Source organism: Lactuca virosa, chromosome 1, assembly GCF_052849685.1.
Source record: "Lactuca virosa cultivar CGN04683 chromosome 1, Lactuca_virosa_CGN04683_v6, whole genome shotgun sequence".
In the NCBI taxonomy this organism is placed as follows: Eukaryota; Viridiplantae; Streptophyta; class Magnoliopsida; order Asterales; family Asteraceae; genus Lactuca; species Lactuca virosa.
In genome coordinates, this window is record NC_136426.1 from 182,124,672 (window position 1) to 182,148,538 (window position 23,867).

A 23,867-nucleotide genomic window follows, 5' to 3' on the forward strand; every position below is an offset into this window, starting at 1 on the left:
TTTGGGTGAGTATTCTTAGATGTGGTATATATCACCCCTGAGCACTTACCCACTAATGGGTCCCACAATCAATATGGGCATGTGGGTCATTTTGATTGTTATGAGTTTAACAATACTAATGGTCTATAAACCACTTCATAATACTCCCTTGAGAAGGTGGAGTAGCCTTTTTGTTTTGGCGTTTAGTTGTATTGCCTTAGATCATGTTTGATAGTTTGTTACAAACATTTAGGGCAATTTATTTTTTTATTTTAGCATCATGCTTTCAATTTCTTCCTATTACAATTGTATTTTGAAAATTTATCCATGTATTGTCATCCGAATACAAATCGATTTTCGGTGTTATTGATTTGTATTATGTCACCCTAATAAGAAAAGAAAAACTGAAAGTACAATGCTATAATTAGGTAGATCTTTCAAAGTACAATGCCTTAAAACGAAAAATTGAAGTGCAATGTTGCACGAAAAAGAAAACATGATTGATTAAATGGTCCCTGTGGTTTACAAAAATCACAGATTTAGTAACTAACCTTTTTTATGCGAAAGGTCCTGTGGTTTCAATTTCTTGCATCTTTGATCCTTGACACATAAAATTACATTTATACACTTCTTAATTTCATTCACCTTTTTTTTAGTAAATTACACGATTGGTCCTATGATTTAGGGTAATTTGCGCGTTTGGTCCCTAACTTATTTTCTTAACTCGGAAGGTCCCTATTATTTGTTTTTGTTACGCGTTTGGTCCCTGTCTTACCTAAAAAGACTATTTTTCCCTTGATTTTTTTAATTTATTTAAATAAACACACCCCCAACCCCACCCCTCTCACATCATCTTACCTACCCTACCATTTTTCCCTATTTAAATAATAGTCTTTTTAGGTAAGACAGGACCAAGCGCGTAACAAAAACAAAAAGTAGGGACCAAGCGCGTAACAAAAACAAACAGTAGGGACCTTCCGAGTTAAAAAATAAGCTAGGACCAAACAAACAAATTACCCCAAACCATAGGGACCATTCATGTAATTTATTCGTTTTTTTTAAACTAGCTTTAGTTTTAAAAAAGGCAAATAAACCAAACACCCCACCCTCCCTCCTCTCATCTTCATCATTGTTCTTCTCTCTCTCTCTCTCTCTCTCTCTCTCTCTCTCTCTCTCTCTCTCTCTCTCTCTCTCGTGTTCTTTTCCTCTGTTTTTTCACCATCACGAATATTTAACGAGTCTTTATGAGAACATTTTGTTTTCTTGGGTGATAGGATTTGTGTTGAGTAACTTTCATTTGTAAAGCTTTACAAGATGGATTAATTAAAAGTGTCATGGGTTTGTTCAGTTAAGGTGCTGCTGTAAAGGCATGTCCCACAAAGTAACATAAAAATTTGACAACCTCTGCAATAATTTTACTTCCAGGAAAGACAATTCATGAAGATTATCTATATCTTTATCGATTTTAGTTCTCAAGAAAGAAAAATTAAAAAGCTATTCTTAAAATAACCAATGAAAAAGATAGAGATTCAAATAAGATCTGTATGAACATTAACCATGGGAATCATAGCAACTCAGCAATCACATTTTAGTCTTTTCTTTCAATCACATGAACCAAATCAACAAAATAACAAACAAATAATGTAATAAAAACAACACGTAACAACGTAAAAAATTAAAACAATTTTTCATTTTTAAAAACAACCACAACTCATACAATAGTTCTCAAAATCTCATAATGTCAAATGTCATAATAATAACAAATCCCAGAATCTCCAACAACTCTTCTTTCAGTGTGTACAGATCATGCCGGCGCCTTCCCGCGATCCTTACTGGTACCTGAAACACATATCATACAAACGGTAAGCATAAAAGCTTAGTGAGTTCCCCAAAATACTACATACATATCAACTAGCCACTCGAGGCTATAGATCTATGATGCCTTCCGGCCAATGTGTCTCAGTGGGCCTTCCGGCTCCACAACTCCGGTAGACCTTCCGGCCCTACCCTAATGACCTTCCGGTCCTCGTCATCTTGACCTTCCGGTCCATACACTGTTGACCTTCCGGTCCATATCATAATGACCTTCCGGTCCATACCACACTATTCAAAACATACATAGCACATACATATCATATAACAGCATACATCGCATTCTACTCGTAGCACATAAGACCTTCCGGTCACACATAATTACCACTCTAGGTAAAGTAGAGTGATAATACTCACCTCGTACGATGTCGGATAACCTCTCGTGCTTGATAACCCGACCTAGCCTCCTCCTATTAACATAATAACATTTCTAATCAATACCTCCTCATGTCCTCACTTCTAAAGGATGGGTAGAAGACCATTCTACCCCTCCCTGATCTCTCATGAACCAGCTAGAACAAAACCCTAAGGTCAACTGAAATCAACTCCAGTCAACGGTCAAACTTTGACCAGACTCGTCGAGTGCACTCGGGTGACTCGGCGAGTCCAAGCGTGTCCTCTGAATCCTTATAAGGCCTCACTCGACTCGTCGAGTGAACCTTCCACTCGACGGGTTACCACTGGTCATGAATCGCGGGGCAACCCCGACTCGACTCGTCGAGATCTCTTATGGACTCGGCGAGTTTCTTCCATAACCATACTCAAATGACCTTCTGAGGTCATATCTATTTCTCTAATTGTAACGCCCCGATTCTCAGGTATCATTTAAATAAGAGTTATTGGATGAAGCTCTACTCGACGAGTCGGTTGACCTACTCGTCGAGTAGCAGCGGGGTGGGATCGCATGTTAAGTGACCTACTCGACGAGTCCATATTGGGACTCGGCGAGTAGGAGCTGGCAGATGAAACCCTAAATCCTGGGGTTTTGCACCCTATTTAAGGAAACATAAGCCTCCTTTGGCCTCTTTGCAGTCCTTGAGAGCTCAGAAAACCCTAATTCGTGTGGTGTTAATTCTTGTGTGTGTAAAGCTTTGGAGAGGAGCTTGGGGAAACAAAAGGCTAGGAGCAAGGAAGTGTGGGAAATCAGAAATCTACCTCAAATAGCATCATTTGGAGGTATCAAGTCGTCACCTTTTCTCCTTTTTCATTCTAGACCTCTTTTGGTTGAGATCTAGGGTTTTTATGGTTTGGTTGAGATGGTAATGTGGGATATGAGCTAGATCTGAAGTTGTAACTTCAGATCTGTAACCTTCTTGGGTTCTAGAGTCATAAAGCTCTGATTTTGGGCGAGAATGGGGCCCTCCTTGTGCATAAAGCCCCATTAAGAACTTAGTTTTGGCATTAAGAGCCTTATTAGTCATGCATGCACGTAAAGTTTGCAACTTTACGTGAAAAGCATGCCCTAGAAGCTTGGATCTGTGATTTGGAGCCGCTGCATGGCTCAAAACAAGTCTGTATGGAAAAAGGACTGAATGGACTCGGCGAGTCGCAAGGTTGACTCGGCGAGTCACATGAAGAGGGCCGTGAACTCGACGAGTTGGATGAACAACTCGGCGAGTCCGATGAAGATCACCATAAGACTCGACGAGTTGAAGAACAACTCGGCGAGTTGGATGAGTTTTCCCTAGGATATGTATGCGTGTGTACCCGTCGAGTGGCAAGGAGGGAACTCGACGGGTGGCCTTAGAGTTTGAACGGGAATCGAAGGAACTCGACGAGTCACCCCGATGACTCGGCGAGTGGAATGCGCTTTGAGGAACTCGGCGAGTAGCCGAGGGTACTCGGCGAGTTGGGTCAACATGGACTGTTGACCTTGACTGAGGACTTTGACTTTGACCAGGGGTTGACTGGTGGGTTATGGAGTACCTTATAAGGTTAAGGACTTATGAGTATAATGTACTATGATTATAGGTGGTGGAACCTGTGTCAAGTGAACCGAGAGTTGGAGTTTACTTTTCGAGTCGACATCTGCGAGGTGTGTTATCCTCACTATATCAATAGGGTCTACGGCACCAAGGCCGGCCCTTTATGATTTACATCCTAGTTTAGGATGGTTGCTATGTTATTGTTATGCTAGATTTCATCCTGGTTTAGGATGGTTGCTATGTTAGATTTCATCCTGGTTTAGGATGGTTGCTATGCTAGAGATCGGTTAGATCGGTTGTTATGGTATGCTACATATGGATTTGGATTTGATCTGCTAGATTGGAATCGGGATAGATAGTGTATTATGCTTTATTGGTATGCTAGTGACCTGTTAGGTCGGACTCTAGTTACGAGAGGATTCTATGGTTGATGATCAGTGTGACAGATATGTTTGATGCTTTTATATGCAACATATGATAGTTATGTGTACATGGTTATTTGCTTGTTGGTTGGGTTGAGGCGGTCCTGCTTTGTGTTGTAGGCCAACATACCTTATGAGCGGTCCGGGGAGACTGCAGGCCAGTATGCAGGGATAGATTCATATAGACTGTAGGCCCAGTAGGGCGGTCCAGTTAGGCCGATGGCCCAGTATGCAGGGATAGATTCAGATAGACTGTACGCCCAGTAGGGCGGTCCAGTCAGGCCGATGGCCCAGTATGCTTGGATAGGTTCAGATAGATTGTAGGCCCAGTAGGGCGGTCCAGTCAGGCCGATGGCCCAGTATGCATGATTGATTGATTGATTGTTACTGATATGGTATTGTCAGTGTGGTATTGGTATTTTGGGGGTAGCTCACTAAGCCCTCGGGCTTACAGTTTTCAGTTTATTGTTTCAGGTACTTCAGGAGATCGTGGCAAGGCGAAGGCGTGACCGTACCGCTCCTCATCCTTATGTTATGATTTTGGGACACTCTGATGGATATTGATTTGAAAACATTTTGTAAACAATACTATTTGACTTTTATTTATGGTTGAAAAAGTTTGAATTTGGTGTAAAATTTATGGATGTTACAAGTTGGTATCAGAGCCTTGGTTTGAGTGAATTGGAGGAACACTCGTGTGAATCCAGTCTCAAACCAAGGAAATTTTTGGAAAGTAAGTTTTAAAATGGTTTTCAAAAGAAAGGATGGAGGATGCAGAGGGTACGATAAGCCGGAGCCTGTAAGTAAACCCCAAGATACCATACAGTTATTTGATATTCTGATATGTTAGAACAGCATGCTAGTGTTAGGCTAGGGATCTTCAGGAATCGCATGATAGATATGCCTGATTATATGATACCTATTAGCCTAGGGTTTCTTGTATATGGGATTGACATCATAACTGTAGATGTTTAGTGTATGCATCACGGCTGTGTATAGTTAAGATCTTATAGCCGGAGAATGTCTGATTCGACCTTAGGGTGGGATTGGATATTCAAAAGTCTATCGGGTCCAGCGTTATGTGCGGCTAACATACACTAGCGCTGCAGGGGCTGATGGAAGTTCCATGGAGGTGTGAGTTGGGCAGAACTGTGGGATCAGTTGTGAGATAGGCGATGTCCCCTAGTAGTGAGGGTTGAGCGCACATTATGTTGAGTATAGTATTAGGGAGTTGTGGTGATACTTGAGACAAATATGGGTAGGTGTGGAAGGTAGTATGGGTCCGTACTACTGGAAGCACAGGACCCATACGCGTAGCAAGTAAGTCACAACCCCTAGGATTTGTGATTTTTGGTCTCCCGATATTATGTTGTGTATCTGATGTCTTGAACGTATCTTTCAGTATGGTGGTGACGAGACGTTTTGCTGCTGGGTCCGGATCAGGATCGGGATCCGGATCAGGGTCGGGACAGGGGGACGGAGGGCCAGAGGTGCCGGTAGCACCTGAGCCCGTGGTTCAGATGGGGACTGAGGAGCTGGATGTCAGGATCCGGGAGATTCTGCACGATGAGGTCGTTGTGGCTTTCCGAGCGCAGCTTCCAGAGATGTTTGGGTCGATCAAGACCGCGATGGTCGAGTATTTTGATGAGCGATATGTAGCTCTGGCAGAGACAGCAGCCGCTGCAGCCACTTCGGCTGTAACTGCGGGAGGGGTTGGAGGAGGAGCCGGCAGGGCTTTCCAGTACTGGGACTTCGATAATACGAAGCCCCCGACATTTGATGGTACACAGGATGCGATTAGAGCTATGCGGTGGTTGTCTGACGTGGAGGGTTGTTTCTTCACGTGCTCATGTCCTGCTGACCAGAAGGTCAGGTGTGCTCTGAACCTGCTTAGGCTCGGGGCAAAGGACTGATGGAGATTGACGACGGGTTCATATTTTGATGATCAGCGGGCTGTTGTTACTTGGGAGCAGTTCCGGGATATGTTTCGCACCCGCTACGTTCCGCGCGTGGAACGGGAGCGGCTTGCTCAGGAGTTTTTGACATTGAGACAGGATGGGGAGTCTGTGATGGAGATTACCCGGAGGTTCACTGAGAGGGCTATGTTTTGCCCGGAGATCGCGTCAGAGCAGTCCCAGATGACTCGTTATCTGAGTATGCTCAAAGACGTATATACGATAGTTAATGGCTACGCAGCGTTGTGAGACCCTCCTGGATCTACAGGAAGCCGCGAGGCGGCGTGAGTTGGAGATAGAGCTGCAGCTGAAGGAGCAGCATCAGGCACCGGCACAGTCTCAGCCGGCGCCTAAGCGGTCTAAGACCGTTGATGCACGATCTGGGGGTCAGCAGAGCCGCACTTGTGGAAAGTGTGGCAGGGTTCATTCGGGAGTGTGTAGAGCAGGAGGGGGTGCCACAAATGTGGCAAGGAGGGGCACTATGCCAGGGACTGCCGTCAGTCCCCCCCCCCCCCCAGCAGATATGAGGATTTGTTACCATTGTCAATAGGTTGGTCATGTGAAGACCAACTGTCCGCAGCTCGCCGCCAAGTCGGCGCAGGGTCCCACGCCAGCTACTGGGAGGAGTGGAGATGGGAGGCCAGTCAGGGTGGAGCCTCCGAAGGCTCAGGGTCGTGTCTTCCAGCTCACGGCCGAGGAGGCCAAGGCAGCACCGGATGTGGTTGCTGGTACGTTTTTATTCTCTGTCTCAATTATTATATTGGTGTTATGCTTATTGATTGTACCTATGGTTAGGTACGTTTTTAGTGAATTCTTTGCCCGCTTTGGTATTATTTGACTCGGGGGCGAGTCGGTCGTTTGTATCTCAGACCTTTTCTAGAGGGTTCAGTGTGCCGATAGGTGATCTTGAGTGTCCGTTGCAAGTTTCGATCGCCAACGAGCACGGGGTTTCTGCTTCTTCGGTTTACTGGGGATGCGAGTTGGAGATTTTCGGGGTGTCCTTCCCGATAGATTTGATTCCTATATCCCTATGGGGGATGTATGCGTGATTGTAGGGATGGATTGGCTTAGCCGTTTCGGTGTCATGATCGACTGTGAGAGGCAGCGGGTGGTGGTTCGAACCCCAAGTGGGGGAGAACTGGTAGTATATGGCGAGGGCACCAGGTTGGGATCAGGGTTTTGTTCGGCAGCCAGGGCTCGACAGTATATACAGCACGGGTGTGCCGGTTATTTGGCGTATGTAGTAGATACGCGGGTTAGGGAGCAGCTCTCAGTTTCAGAGGTTCCGGTGGTTAGAGAGTTTGCTGATGTGTTTCCGGAAGAATTACCCGGAGTGCCTCCGGAGAGGCAGGTTAAGTTTAGGATTGATCTAATGCCGGGTGCGGCCCCTATCGCTAAGGCGCCGTACCGACTGGCACAGCCATAGATGCAGGAGTTGTCATCTCAGTTGCAGGAGCTGCTGGGTAAGCAGTTTATTCGTCCGAGTAGTTCACCCTGGGGAGCACCGATCCTTTTCGTCAGGAAGAAGGACGGGTCGCACAGGATGTGCATTGACTATAGGGAGCTGAACAAGTTAACGGTGAAGAACCGTTATCCGCTTCCGAGGATAGACGATCTTTTTGATCAGCTGCATGGTGCATCTTGGTTTTCCAAGATTGATTTGAGATCAGGATACCACCAGGTCAGGGTGAGGGAGGAAGACGTGGAGAAGACCGCGTTTCGGACTCGTTATGGTCATTACGAGTTCGTGGTGATGCCGTTTGGGCTCACCAACGCGCCAGCAGTGTTCATGGATCTGATGAACCGAGTCTGCAGACCGATGCTCGATCGCTCGGTCATTGTGTTTATAGATGATATCTTGGTATATTCCAAGACCCGAGAGTAGCATGAGGAGCATCTCAGGGAGATGTTAGAGGTACTGCGATGAGAACGGCTGTATGCCAAGTTCTCGAAGTGCGAGTTTTGGTTGTGAGAGGTTCAGTTTCTCGGACATCTCGTTAACCAGGAGGGGATTTTGGTCAATCCGGCCAAGGTGGAGGCGGTTATGCAGTGGGAGACTCCGAGATCTCCCTCAGACATCAGGAGTTTCTTGGGTTTAGCAGGGTATTATCGGAGATTCATTCGTGATTTCTCCAAGGTTGTCGTACCCCTCACTCGTCTAACGAGGAAGGGGGTGGATTTCCGGTGGGGCCCTGAGCAGCAGAGGGCGTTTGAGACCCTCCGGCAGCGGTTATGCGAGGCGCCGGTGTTGACACTCCCCGAGGGAGTGGAGGATTTTGTGGTATTTTGTGATGCGTCCATCATAGGCTTAGGGGCAGTCCTCATGCAGAGGGGACGAGTGGTAGCTTATGCATCGCGGCAGCTAAAGCCGCATGAGACGAGATACCCCACGCACGATCTTGAGTTGGGAGCGGTGGTCTTCGCTCTCAAGATTTGGAGGCACTATCTGTACGGGGTCCGTTGTACCATATACACGGATCACAAGAGTTTGAGACACATTATGGATCAGCCCAACCTGAATATGAGGCAGCGCAGGTGGCTAGATGTAGTCAAGGACTACAATTGCGAGATCCTTTACCATCCTGGTAAAGCGAACGTGGTTGCGGATGCTCTGAGCCGCAAGTCAGCTGGGTCCTCGACCCCAGCCAGGTGTATGAGGATAGCTGTGGATTCCCCGCTGGTGGGTTTGATCAGGGATGCTCAGGTTGAGGGCATGAGACTAGAGAACTGGAAGTTGGAGAGGATTAAGGGCGAAAGCGCCCGGTTTGTTCAGGATAGCCGCGGCTTGTTGACCCGTTACGGTCGGGTTTGGGTTCCGATGTCCGGAGGGGTCCGGCAGATAGTGATGGAGGAGGCTCATAAGTCTCGCTTCTCTATTCATCCGGGAGCCACCAAGATGTACCATGATATGAGTTCGAGTTATTGGTGGCGGGGCATGAAGCGAGATATCGCTTGGTTTGTTGAGGGGTGCTTGACCTGTAGGATGGTCAAGGCCGCATGGTAAGCTGCAGCCCCTGGAGATTCCCATGTGGAAATGGAAACGAATCGCGATGGATTTCATCACGAAGTTGCCAAAAACGGCAAGGGGGTTCGATTCTATATGGGTCATCGTGGATCGATTGACCAAGAGTGCCCATTTCCTAGCTATACGGGAGAGTTCGTCGGCGGAGAAGTTGGCCGACCTGTACGTCCGCGAGATTGTCTCTCGCCATGGGGTTCCAGTTTCCAAAGTTATGTCGACCGACGCCGATCTGAGCTGGAATTTCAGGTGGGTGACATGGTTCTCCTGAAGGTCTCACCCTGGAAGGGAGTGATCCGCTTCAGGAAGAGGGGAAAATTGGGTCCCCGTTACATTGGGCCGTTCAGGGTTGTTGCCAGGGTTGGCAGGGTGGCTTATAGGCTAGAGCTTCCGGAGGAGCTTAGCCGGATCCACAGCACATTCCATGTTTCGCAATTGCGAAAATGCATTATGGACCAGGAGGCAGTAGTATCGTTGGATGACATTCAGGTCGATGAGCGTCTGAACTATGTGGAGAGGCCTATAGCTATTTTGGAAAGGAAGAAGAAGATTCTTCGGAACAAGGAAATATCTTTGGTAAAGGTACAATGGGAACATCGGAGGGGATCCGAGTGGACATGGGAGCCGGAAGCGGAGATGCGCGAGCATTACCCGGCATTGTTTATTCCGACGGACTTCGAGGGCGAAGTCTAGTTCAAGTGGGGGAGAGTTGTAACGCCCTGATTCTCAGGTATCATTTAAATAAGAGTTATTGGATGAAGCTCTACTCGACGAGTCGGTTGACCTACTCGTCGAGTAGCAGCGGGGTGGGATCGCATGTTAAGTGACCTACTCGACGAGTCCATATTGGGACTCGGCAAGTAGGAGCTGGCAGATGAAACCCTAAATCCCGGGGTTTTGCACCCTATTTAAGGAAACATAAGCCTCCTTTGGCCTCTTTGCAGTCCTTGAGAGCTCAGAAAACCCTAATTCGTGTGGTGTTCATTCTTGTGTGTGTAAAGCTTTGGAGAGGAGATCTTTTGAGGAGAGGAGCTTGGGGAAACAAAAGGCTAGGAGCAAGGAAGTGTGGGAAATCAGAAATCTACCTCAAATAGCATCATTTGGAGGTATCAAGTCGTCACATTTTCTCCTTTTTCCTTTTAGACCTCTTTTGGTTGAGATCTAGGGTTTTTATGGTTTGGTTGAGATGGTAATGTGGGATATGAGCTAGATCTGAAGTTGTAACTTCAGATCTGTAACCTTCTTGGGTTCTAGAGTCATAAAGCTCTGATTTTGGGCGAGAATGAGGCCCTCCTTGTGCATAAAGCCCCATTAAGAACTTAGTTTTGGCATTAAGAGCCTTATTAGTCATGCATGCACGTAAAGTTTGCAACTTTACGTGAAAAGCATGCCCTAGAAGCTTGGATCTGTGAATTGGAGCCGCTGCATGGCTCAAAACAAGTCTGTATGGAAAAAGGACTGAATGGACTCGGCGAATCGCAAGGTTGACTCGGCGAGTCACATGAAGATGGCCGTGAACTCGACGAGTTGGATGAACAACTCGGCGAGTCCGATGAAGATCACCATAAGACTCGACGAGTTGAAGAACAACTCGGCGAGTCGGATGAGTTTTCCCTGGGATATGTATGCGTGTATACCCGTCGAGTGGCAAGGAGGGAACTCGACGGGTGGCCTTAGAGTTTGAACGGGAATCGAAGGAACTCGACGAGTCACCCCGATGACTCGGCGAGTGGAATGTGCTTCGAGGAACTCGGCGAGTAGCCGAGGGTACTCGGCGAGTTGGGGTCAACATGGACTGTTGACCTTGACTGAGGACTTTGACTTTGACCAGGGGTTGACTAGTGGGTTATGGAGTACCTTATAATGTTAAGGACTTATGAGTATAATGTACTATGATTATAGATGGTGGAACCTGTGTCAAGTGAACCGAGAGTTGGAGTTTACCTTTCGAGTCGACATCTGCGAGGTGAGTTATCCTCACTATATCAATAGGGTCTACGGCACCAAGGTCGGCCCTTTATGATGTACATCCTGGTTTAGGATGGTTGCTATGTTATTGTTATGATAGATTTCATCCTGGTTTAGGATGGTTGCTATGTTAGATTTCATCCTGGTTTAGGATGGTTGCTATGCTAGAGATCGGTTAGATCGGTTGTTATGGTATGCTACATATGGATTTGATGTGCTAGATCGGAATCAGGATAGATAGTGTATTATGCTTTATGATCCGTAAGGATTGGTATGCTAGTGACCTGTTAGGTCGGACTCTAGTTACGAGAGGATTCTATGGTTGATGATCAGTGTGACAGATATGTTTGATGCTTTTATATGCAGCATATGATAGTTATGTGTACATGGTTATTTGCTTGTTGGTTGGGTTGAGGCGGTCCTGCTTTGTGCTGTAGGCCAACATACCTTATGAGCGGTCCGGGGAGACTGCAGGCCACGAGGCAGACCAGTCATACCGAAGGCTCGGGATAGATTCAGATAGACTGTAGGCCCAGTAGGGCGGTCCAGTTAGGCCGATGGCCCAGTATACAGGGATAGATTCAGATAGACTGTAGGCCCAGTAGGGCGGTCCAGTCAGGCCGATGGCCCAGTATGCTTGGATAGGTTCAGATAGATTGTAGGCCCAGTAGGGCGGTCCAGTCAGGCCGATGGCCCAGTATGCATGATTGATTGATTGATTGTTACTGATATGGTATTGTCAGTGTGGTATTGGTATTTTGGGGGTAGCTCACTAAGCCCTCGGGCTTACAGTTTTCAGTTTATTGTTTCAGGTACTTCATGAGATCGTGGCAAGGCGAAGGCGTGACCGTACCGCTCCTCATCCTTATGTTATGATTTTGGGACACTCTGATGGATATTGATTTGAAAACATTTTGTAAACAATACTATTTGACTTTTATTTATGGTTGAAAAAGTTTGAATTTGGCGTAAAATTTATGGATGTTACACTAACCTATAGATCTGACTTCCCCATGCTCAATAATTACGTAAAGGTCTAAACTTTACGTTCATGCATCGCACATATGGCCCTCTTTGAAGAAATAGCTCTAAAAATGAAGTCCTAGGCTCAATGTTCTCATGTAACAGCATAAAGCTTGGTTGTTGGGACTCTCTAGACCTCTAAAGGTCCAGATCTGAAGTTTATTCCACAATGGGACTTCACATACTCCACATTCCAACTAAAGAAAGGGTAAAAAAAACCCTAGATTCAAAAGATCTACCAAATACACGAAAATAGACATGGATTCGTACCTCAACAGCACCCTTTTGAAGAAGAAATGGTAGTTCTGAGCTCCTCAACCAGCCTAGCTTGAATCCCTTCTCTCCTTCTCACAAGAATGCACAACATTACGACTTTACACGTGTATTAATCAACTAAAAAACCATTTATATTGTTTTCCTCTGTTTTTGGCAATCAAATACACAGCTATCAAAAACAAAAACCAAAAAGATAAATCATTACCAGAGGTTACAAAAACCAAACCATCTTAATTATTTTGGAAAAGATTAGGATATAACTCATTGAGTTACAGTAGTATTAGGTTACCCATCTGACTAAATGCATCTCTTTTGAATTCAGACAGCCATGTACTGCAGCCTCTCTTTCTCAAGTATTTTCATGTTAAGGACGAGACCCTGAAGATTCCCCCTTACCCTACGAATAAAAGGAAACGTAAGAATATCTTTAAAGTAACATAAGTATATAAAGATCTGATACAAAATGCTATGAAAACAGACAGATGGCAATACAATACAACAAGATCTCTTTAAGTTTGTTTGTACATATATGTGAGTCAGCTAAATAAATGTGGGATATGTTAAAGAATAAAATCAAAAGGATCAGAACATGTCCATAAAAATACAAGACTACAGTAAAACAATTTTAAAGCATCAGCTGCGGAGGCATGTAACAGAAACCCTTGCTTGTTAGCAAGTTGAAAAGGCTTCAAGTGAAAAAAGATAAATATTAAATTTATATCTATTCTTTGAGGTCAAATGTAAACAGTGAGAATTGTAATCTAAACATCTAAAGATCTTAGGAATACATGATGTTCATGGAGCAGTATCATAACACTAAAAACTTATTGGTTAAAGTCCAATACAATGTGGTGGACCATTGCCAATGATTAAGGGAATTTAATGACCTCTGGTAGTCAAATAATAGTTCAAGTTTATATAAAGTTTATTGGAGGAAATACAAACAATTAACCGAACCCCTGTGCATTTGCTGTATATTAACCAGAAATAAGGGATGAGGAAAGTTGAGTTCCAAAAAATGTGATGAAATTTTAGATTTTCTAACAAAGAAGTTCCACAAATTCATGAAGAATCCAAACAGAGGAAATCATCTTTTAGATATGATATATAACATACTTGGATCTGTATGCCCTTTATGCATTTGATGAGAGAAAGGTTTGGGTGTCAAAAAGAATACCTCACGTGCACGACCAAGTATGTCAGCCTTCCCTGGGGATAAAGCTATGAACCAATACCTTTCCTTTTCTTCTGAACACAGAATAAAAGTTATGTGTTAATTATTATTCACAAACATCAACTTGGACAAAGTAGTTTGTGTTGGGTCCTGATATATTTATATGATCCAACATATCAAAACTTAATCGGTTAACATAGACCCATTCAGACAGATCACTACTTGGGTCGATTCATTTAAAAGGCAGAAGGTAGATACTTTATTATTCATATTTTATAAAAACAAACTCGTATAGTGGAGGTCAATAACATCAACGATAAATGGGTGGACTTGGGCGTGAAACATTTATTTATCTCCTAAAAAAATGGGTGGACTTGGGCGTGAAACCCTCTAATGTCAGGAAGAAAAAATATGTCGTAGAAATTTGATTTGTCATAATTTACAAGAACAAACTCTTATAGTAGAGGTCAATAAAATGAACAATAAATGGGTGGGTGGATTTGGGTTATATGAAACATTTATTTATGTAGTAAAAATAAATGGGTCATTATCCATCTTTCTAAAGAAGTTGGGTCATGGGTCATATCATTACACATAAGACATGACAATAAAATATTTTAATAAATGACATCTACCTTGATAATCGGGGCCATCTGGAACGAATTTACGATGATATGGCCACAATTTAATGCCAGCTTCAAAAAATCGTTCGCTGTCTAGGATGTTTGTCCTGTTGTTGTTTGAAAAGGAGAGAGATCTCCACCAATTATGTGATGCTATGACTTGTAATAACCCAATGCATCTTCTTCATCCTTCTTCTCTCCATCTTCATACACAAGACTCACCCCACACTCCTTTACAACTTCTTCTATTAAAGGTACATGCCTCTGCGGTGTAACAGTGATAGTAATGTGGTCACCAGCCTCCATCTCATTCTTCCCAAACATCCAATGACTTAATATCACCCTACAATTCAGAGTTTCACTAAATATGTCAACGAAACGTTCGTATATCCACGTACGATTTTTTGTCATGTTAGTAATTGTCATCATTGGATTCCAAGGGAAAAGCTTATCATCTGTTAAATCCAACCCCTCATCAAGAAGGTTTAATGTGTGCAGAGAGCAGAAGTTGAGCCCTGTAAGGAGGTTGTTTGGAGATGATGATGATGGGATGATAAATGATATTACTGGCCCCACGCTTCTATGCCTAATCCAACTCGGCATCTCCTCAGCCTTATACAACATGCTGAATATTCCAAGTTCATAAAACATCCTCTGCCAACTACAAACCGTCATAATAATTACATTATATATCTTCACATAAACACAGAAAGTTAACTAGACAAAACCTGGATTTCAGATTCTGAAGATTTAGTTCCCACACGCATTTCGTTAAGGAAGTCTAAATTAGTCCAGCCCAAGCTACGTAACACCTTTTCTTCAACACTCATCATTTCTTGGATTTTGATCACACCTTCAAGTTCGTAATTGTTCAACCAAAGTGAATAAGATGTCCAGTCTATTGATAACTGGAGTGGGGACATTTCTGGAACAAATACAACTTTGTCTGTATGATACCCATAAGCAACACCAAGAAACAACTTTTTTAGTGTACGTGGAGGATACTCGACTGACTTCAAATTTTTACACATATTCATACTAAGTATCTCAAGTATAGGAAGGGTTCTCACACAACTAGGTATGGAATTGAAAGGATTGCCATCTAAATATAATTCCTTTAACATAGATAGACAACTAAAGTCCATGGGAAAGGATTCATTGGACAACTTGTTCTTCTTAAGTGACAACGTTACTAAAGACCTCGGTAAAGACATTGTAGAGGACTTCAAATCACGTGGTATAGAACGCACAAAGGCTCGGCTTATGCCAATGTTGGTAACCGTGCACATTTCTTGTGAATCCATATCCATATTCTTGATTCGAGATTCACCAAGATTACAACCATCTAGCAACATTGTTTTAACCTTCTCTAACATGCCTATATTTCTTGGAAGTTTTTCAAGAAATAAATGAAATGGTTCAAATTGGTTTGGTTTTTAACAGACGCATATGAAAATAAATGAAATGGTTTATCTAAATAGACTAACCTATGATAAAATACTAAATGCATAAGAAGTGTGAAAAACTATCCGCATGGTTACTGTATCTAACTTTGTGCATCTTTTTGATCCTAATACATCAAACATGTCTATTTAATGATATTAAAGAAACTTATTAAAATTCATAGGGAGAAGATGATTTCAACATTTCATGCGTTAATTAAACATATTTGAAGGCGTATGAAGAAATGGGTAAGAAAGTGGTTACCTTCCATTGACGTCATTTCCTTTTAAATTAGCAACTTCTTCAAGCGCCTTATTCCATCGATCAATCTTTTGAGCCCATTGACTTCTTTTATTTTCATCTTTCTCACCATCCATTTTTTGTTTATGCTTAGACATTGCATCTCCAAAGCTACTTTGTTGCTTCCTGACATGGGTGGGCTCCACATGATAAAATATGGGGATGACAATGTGGTTGGATGTCATACGCTGCTCAAGGATCAACACCAATTCATCCAGGCACCATGTTGAAGAAGCGTAATTTTTAGACAACACAATAATTGAAGCCCGAGATGCCTTAATTGCATTCTCCAGTTCTGGTTTTAAATAATCCCCTGTTTCAATCTCTTTATCATCCAAGAAGGTATTGATATTGGCATCAATGAGGGCCTTATGAAGGTGATCAGTGAAACTATGACGAGTGTCAAGACCTCTAAAACTTAAAAATACATCATATTCATATCTATGAACATGAGTTGATGAATGAGGGCCACAAGTTGATGAAGAAGATGAAGATACTTCTGGATGTTCAGAGAGAACAACCATTATGAGTTATGGGTTGATGACTCTTCACCAACTCCAACTGGGCAACACCTCCACACGTTATCAGCTACAAAAGTTGGTTTCACCGGCTTTCTTCACTTGTGCTTTAATGTCAGGATCCCGTACAAAATTCCTCTATGTAATAGGAAATTGTTAATTATAATATGCAACTTAAATCTCATCAAACAATTGAAATGTAAACTGCTAATTGCCTCCTGGCAGTAGCAATTATATGACAAGTTCAGGTGCAAGAAAATATCTAACCAATTTGTTCATTTGTTATACAACATCTCTATCTTGTTTTGGTAAACCCACATAAAAATCCCTAGTATTGTCTAAATAAAATCCATTTGAAGTTCACTTAATGAAACCAAACACCGAAATGTGAAAGTCACCAAGTATAATGAGTGTTCAGATAAACCGAGTTTTCCCTTTTGGAAATTTATGAGCTGCTTACTGCTGGAACCTAAATCATACACAGACTACCCACAATCCAACAATTTTGAGTCAAGTATGTACAATTTTGAGTCTAACTTATTTGGTTTTTAGTGTTTAGCTTACAATTTAGGAGCAGATAATGTAAAAAATGGTGTTTATAAACTCAAAATATAAAGTGATTAAAGGAAGCAATTTTCGAGAATTGAAGAATTTCCCGATCCGCACAAAGTTTTGTTCATCATTCTGGACTTCCACAAAAACATGCTGGAATGTGTACTACCCTAACCGATATGGAAAACTAAACAAAAGTAGCTGAAATAAACAAAAATTTAATGAAAAAAACAAATGATTATGATGTGATCTGTGATTAATAAGTGAAACTGTCTAACAACAAGTAAAACGAACTTGTAAGGATCTGTCTTCACATTTACCTGAAGCGGTGATGACAGAGTAAAAATCAACGGAGACAAAGCCGAGAAACATGAGCAGTAAGTCGCCAGGGAAACGGTGAGTCAACGAGGAAAGATCGGCGAGAGAGTATAAAGAACGAGAATGTTGGGGGTTTTCTTTTTGCCTTAGGATCGAAGGTTTCTGGGTTCTTTCCCGAAAAAGAAAGGCTTCAGTTTTCCTTATTTTGAATTTCTTTTTTTATTCTTTTCTGGAACTAAGACTAAATTACAGAATTAGTCCTTATGGTTTAGTAAATTTCTCAATTTGAGTTCAAGTTTTAAAAACAAGGCACCACAAGTTTTTATAGTTTCATTTTCTTGCACCGGTCTTCCTTATGACTAACACTAATAACTTTTTATGTTAATTTCAATTTACTTTTTTTGTTCTTATGTTTGTTATCTATCCTTTTTTTCTCATCTTTTTAGAGAATACTACACTTAGAAAATACAAAATATTATGCAAGAGAATATTCTTCACTAATGCAAAATCACAACCGAAACTAAATGAAAATTTGTAAAACAAACATAAAGTCATTTCTTAATATCCATTCCAAATTCACTAAATCACAAAAATCATATGCAAATTCAAAAGCAAATTAAAACCTATGAATTGATTATTGTATGAACATCATCTTCATATTCGTTCAAGTTCAACAAATTAGACAACACTAAATCACATAAGAATATTAAGAACAACATATACAAAATTGAAGATCAAACCCACAATTACCAGCTGCAAAAATCCAATTCTATATTTAATTAAGAATCAATATCCATGCTACAACTTTTCGTGAATCCATCTTCAAGGCTCGTGAAGATGGATTCACGAAAATGCTAGACAATAAGTATTGTCTGCATGATATCTAGAACAGAGGATTGTACGATCTCTTATCTAAAGGACAGGATTTTGATCAGAGTGACAGAAGCGTATAAGAGCTACGATTGCTAATCGGATTCTGAAGACGTATGTGAGATATAGTTACTAGACTTATCCAAGTGGGAGACTGTTGGATTAGTGTCTAAGCCCGTAACTATATTTGGTATGTGCTTGACCCGGTTGTGCATGGTCCTTTTGGGTTGCCTTCACCAAAGCAACTTGACAAGGTAATTTGATATGAGAGAGAGGATAGTATGGTTTATTAGTATATTATAAGAATAATATATTAAAGGAGAAATCATATTTATTTAATTAGTATTAGTCATAAATTAATTAGGAATTAATTTGGTGACTAAAAGAGATTAATTAAATAAAGGGGTATAAACTGTCAAATGTGTGATAGTTGGATTTTGGGCTAGGAAACCTAATGGACAAGAGGGGGAACGAAAATATGATGAAAGGATCATCATATTTCGTCCAAGGCCCTATTCCAGAAGGTTCCTTGAACTGCTTGGTGGCTAAGCTATCAATTAGGGTTTAGAATGAAACCCTAGGAGCTTACACTATAAATAGAGACCCCTACATGTGATTTTCGGCTACCACTTCTTCCAAGAGAAACCCTAGGCCGATTTCTAGCATCCTCCCTCCTCTCTCTTATTGCCTTCTTGCTACTTGGTGTTTGTGATCCATTAGAGGAATTACAATTGTGATTCTAAGCTCAAGCAAAGAAGATTCAAGCTATTTGAAGAGGTAAACATCTAGATCTGATGTTGTTTGTTATTTTGATAATATGTATGCTAGTTTAGGGTTTGCAAGACTTGGATTCAAAGCATGTACAATAGAGAAACCTAGATCCAAGCATTAGGGTTTGTATGAGCACATAGGATTGTTTCTTATGCATAAAACCCATCATAACCATTGTAGGATTATGTCTTTTACTCGAAGGATTATCTAAGATTTGTGGCATGTGAATTTATTCATGAAGTAGTTAGCTAACATTAGTGGGAGTTCTTCAACAACTGATGGCAGGGTGAGGTCGGAAACCTAGGGGATCCTAGGAAGTGTTTTAGTGGGTTTGGTTGCGCTGTTTAGCATGTACTTGGAGTACCAGTTTGAGAATGTGACTTAGAGGATTCGAGATATTTTTTGAGGAAAGTATGGATAGATGTGGAAGGTAGTATTGGGCCCGTACTACTAAACGCACAGGATCCAGACTTGAATCAAGGATGGTCACGGAAATTCTAAGAAGCTCGCAGGATTAGAATTTTTATGGGTATGAACTGATTATTGTACGGTTGCTTTTTCAGTATGGTGATGAGCACTCGTGGAGGAGGGTCTGGTTCAGGCTCAGGTGCTAGTATTGAGCCGATAGACAAGCGGATGTGGGAGTTCATCTCGTCGGAGATCATCCACAGTATTTTCGAGCAGACTCCTATGATCTTTGGTACGATCAAGGAGGGGATCATGGAGATTATACAGGAGCGTTGTGACATCTCCATTTTCACGGCCAGAAAAGACCGATTTTTGTTTATGCTTTAGAAAAATCAGAGTATCTCTTTTAATGAAAATGTTGCGGAATTTGTTCCCAGAAAAAAAAACATGGTAATTTCATTATCAAATCATTTCCGAAGAAACGTATTTTTATTCATTTTAAAACATTTGGGATGTCATCGTCAATACAGAAACATAAGCATAAACAGAACTTACATTCATTTACACTAGTGATCTATATCTCCTTAATCTCTCAGTGTAATGTAACTTCACATCGTCACCTGTGATACAAGTAAACTGAGTGGGTCAGGTTGGGAAACCTGGTGAGTACATAGGGTTTTCAACCCACAATAATATAATTATTATGTTTAATCATCAAACAATTAACCCAATTTCTCATCCCCATTATCTTCTTTATTTCTAAGTATCTTCCCTAAGGATTTATCCTAAGGGTCGTCTCCTACATCATATTTACCTCTCATCTCCTTACATCGCATTTCCTTATATGTTTGTTTCTAAGGACTCTCCCTAAGGATCATCGCCTACATCGCATATACAGTATCGATTCAGGGATTACTCCCTTAATACGTGCCCAACAAGGGTTAAGGCATCATCGCATGAATACGTAGTTACAATATCGCCTGAACTCGTAATTCATAGTAAAGGTTAGAGTATCATCACATGAATACATAGTTACAACATCGCCTGAACTCGTAATTCATCACCTACAGGTTATGAGCCTGCTGGTGTTTCCACGGGGTTGTCTATAATAGTCTGTGGTCGCCATCTATACTCTGGTAGACGACTACATCTCCAAACTATCGGACAAGGTTATAGTATCTTTCATCCTACATCACCAATTCATCATCACCTATCTATCCTCACCTAATTATCATCACCTATCTCTCATCATTTTATTTCATCACACACCAACTATTTCATCTACCCATATTTTAACCCAACATATTTGTAGTTATAAAATAAATATACAGTTTAAATAATTTAAAACATGTATAAAATCACTCGTCCAGCATAGACAGCAAGTATTCAGATAATATGCACACATAGCACGTAATTTATATAAAATACTTCATATCTATGTGTAAGAAGAAAGTAACTATGCACTCACTTGGTAAGGTGGTGATTCGGCACTCGGACAACACTTCGTTACTCTTAAAACAATTATCCCTTGACGAAGCCTAGTATCATTACCACTAGAGTTTAGTCTAACGTTTGGCGAGACTAATTAATAGTCTAGCTATTATTACTATTATATAAGCGTTAAACAATACTTATATAACCCATAATAATAGCCCAAATACTCCTTATAAGGTCCTAATAACATTACTATATTGAAACATAAGCTATACTAAAGATAGGGTAGACATAGCTCACTTACAGCGGGTTTTCTCGAAAACCGGGCTTCGCTGGAGCAGCGTTCCCGAGCCGAAAGGCTCTTTTCTCGGGGCTTCCTTCGGGTGCTAGGGGGTTTACCTAGGCTTAGGGGGGGGGTTTTGGGGGCTAGAGAGAGAAAGTTGAAGGGGAGAGGTGTGAGAAATTAGAGAACCCGACACCTCTATTTATAGGGTGAAATCCTGATGGACTCGCCGAGTCGGTTCATGGACTCGCCGAGTCGGTGCCACGTGTCATCACCTGATGGCTTTTCTTGGGGAGAAAGCCTTGGCCCATATTCAACCATGTCACCCCTTTTGCAGCAGCACCCTGCCGACTTCTAAACCCAGTAACTTTCGCATACGAGCTCCGTTTTCGACGTTCTTTTTTTCCACGCGTAGGTAAAAACAAGATCTACAACTTTCATTTAGACACCATCGGCTAATTCTCGACCGATCTTAAATTTAACATTAGGAGGAGATTAGACTGTTAAATGACCACGAAGAATTCGTAACTCCTTCATACAGACTACGTTTTCGTCTGTCTTTTTACCGTTGAGTTCCTATTAATTAGATCTTCAACTCTCATTAAGGTTGCTTAAGCCAAAAACCGCTCGAACTAAAATTCGAGTTTCGGGCCGTGCACTGCTATGTCAAATCTTAGAAAAATCATAACTTCCTCATACGAAGTCAGATTTGGGCGTTCTTTTTTTGTATGTTCTCGGTTTAACGTATACTACAAATTTTGTTTAGATCACTAAGGCTAAAAAGTCCTCTATCGTAAATTCACTATTTACGTCTCCCGGTGTCGTGCCGGTTTTGCTGAAAAACTTCGACGGGCCATAACTTCTTCGTTATAACTCGGATTTCGGCGTTGTTTATATGTACGGAACCCTTGAGACATATTCTACAACTTGGTTAAGATTATTTATTCTAAATAATCTTTTGTCGAAAATTCGTTTTCGACCCCTATTATATCTAAATTGATTAGCCCGGGTCTACGGGCGTTACAAGCGTCAGGACGCATACCGCACTGGGATTACGGAGTTGCTGGATAAGCGAATCATGGCTTGTAGAGCTCCAGAGTTCATTGGGCTAAGTACCCCATTGCCAGCCGTCGATGGATCACTGACATGGAGAATGCTCAAGGGTCGAGCTTCTGACCTGAGGGGGTGAATGTGGGATTTACATCTTGTCTTTTGAGTGACCGAGCCCATGATTGGTAGGAGGAGGTCGGTAGGGCACTGGAATCTGCGGATGTGGTGTCCATGTCTTAGGAGGAGTTTGTCATGAGATTCTAAGAGGATTTTGCACCAAAAATTAAGGTCTAGCAGTTGGCGAGAGAGTTTCAGGACCTTTGCTAGACTACTGAGACTGTGGTAGAGATCACTGCCAAGTTTCAGGAGAGGGCTTTGTTGGTCTATAGTATGAATCGAACGAGGAGATGAAGAAGGTGAGGTGTCATGATATGCTGAGGGATGCCATCAGGGAGTTTGTGAGCTTGTCATGTTGCAAGACCCTAAATGATATCATTGATAGAGCCCGAGAGCTGGAGATTGATTTGGAGTACCTCGGAAAGACGAAGTCAGGGTAGATTCAAATCACAGTGGGCTAGGCGAAGAGGCCCAAGACTCAAGATTCACATCTGGGAGGCCATCAGGGTCAGGGCCGTTGTGCCAAATGTGGGAGAACCCATGAGGGAGGCTGTCGGGAGACAGGAGGGGGTGTTTCAGTTGCAATCAGATGGGTCATTTTAGTAGGGATCGCCCTCTTGGATCGGTTCCGATGTCTTTTCACTGCAACCAGGTGGGCCACAAGAAGGCCGACTGTCCGAGGTTGATGGGTGGAGCAGTAAGTGCACCTGCTCTAGTTACTTTGAGAACCAATGACGATCATGAGGGCAGGACGGAAGCCGCAACAGTGAGGAGCCAAGCATTGCAGCTTCAAGCAGGGGAGGCCAGAGTTTCATCATATGCTATCGCAGGTATGTTATCTTTTGTTCTCCTCGTGTCTTATTGTTGGTATTTATGTGCTTTTGAATCATGTGTTCATATAAATAAGACATTATATTCGGTTTACTTTCTCTGTGATTGCCTGGTTAGTATTATCCAGGGTCGTTATATGCCATTTTGCATGCCGAAAGTTATTAGTAGGGCACACCTTGTTGAAAAGAGAGTGAATCATATAGAACTTAAGTCGGTCGGTTCCCCACCCTATCGCACCCTACGATGCCTATGTGTCACCGCGATACAACTGTGAACACAAAGTCATCTGGGGTGGGTAGGTGCGGTAAGCCTATCGCTTGTCAAAGCAATACCGCAACGTTTTTTTCTCTCTTTACCATTTTCAACGGTTTTTTACTATTCGGACACACCAAACCTTTTTCTGTAAAAAGAAATAAATAAATAAACATAATCTTGTTGAATACGGCGACGAAGGAAACCCTTACAAGAGTGTCGGGCACAAAAATCTTTCACTTTTAAAAATTATAATAATTAGATTTTGACTTCCAAAAATGTTACACCCTATTTACTTAATGTATGATCACACGTATGAACCAGCTCACGACAATTATCAACTTTTGGGATATATTAATGGGAAATTAAGTATTCTACCCACAATTTAATGTTTATTTGAAAAAAAAATAAGCTAAAAAATTTGTTTTTAGCAAAAATAACCATTTGGTTCGGAATAGGCATTCTGGACAACGAAAAATATTTT

General features: G+C 42.0%; 1 protein-coding gene across 9 annotated transcripts; it reads right to left on the reverse strand.

The window, feature by feature from the left end:
• Positions 1-1,654: 1,654 nt before the first annotated feature.
• LOC145162457 (uncharacterized) lies at positions 1,655-17,538 on the reverse strand. Of its 9 annotated transcripts, none has more exons than XR_013739137.1 (5): positions 17,370-17,538; positions 15,944-16,635; positions 12,729-12,836; positions 12,434-12,608; positions 1,655-1,818 (listed from the first exon to the last, which is right to left on the reverse strand). XR_013739137.1 is itself a non-coding variant. In XM_079081614.1 (4 exons), the coding sequence occupies exons 2-4, from the start codon at positions 15,957-15,959 to the stop codon at positions 14,390-14,392; spliced, it is 642 nt and encodes a 213-aa protein (XP_078937740.1). In that variant the 5' UTR covers positions 15,960-16,635; positions 17,370-17,538; the 3' UTR covers positions 14,249-14,389. The 9 variants fall into 9 exon arrangements, 3 of the variants coding, with proteins under 3 accessions (XP_078937740.1, XP_078937734.1, XP_078937728.1); XR_013739140.1 differs by having other exon boundaries at positions 12,701-12,836; XR_013739144.1 differs by adding an exon at positions 13,617-13,687 and having other exon boundaries at positions 12,434-12,836.
• Positions 17,539-23,867: the final 6,329 nt, after the last annotated feature.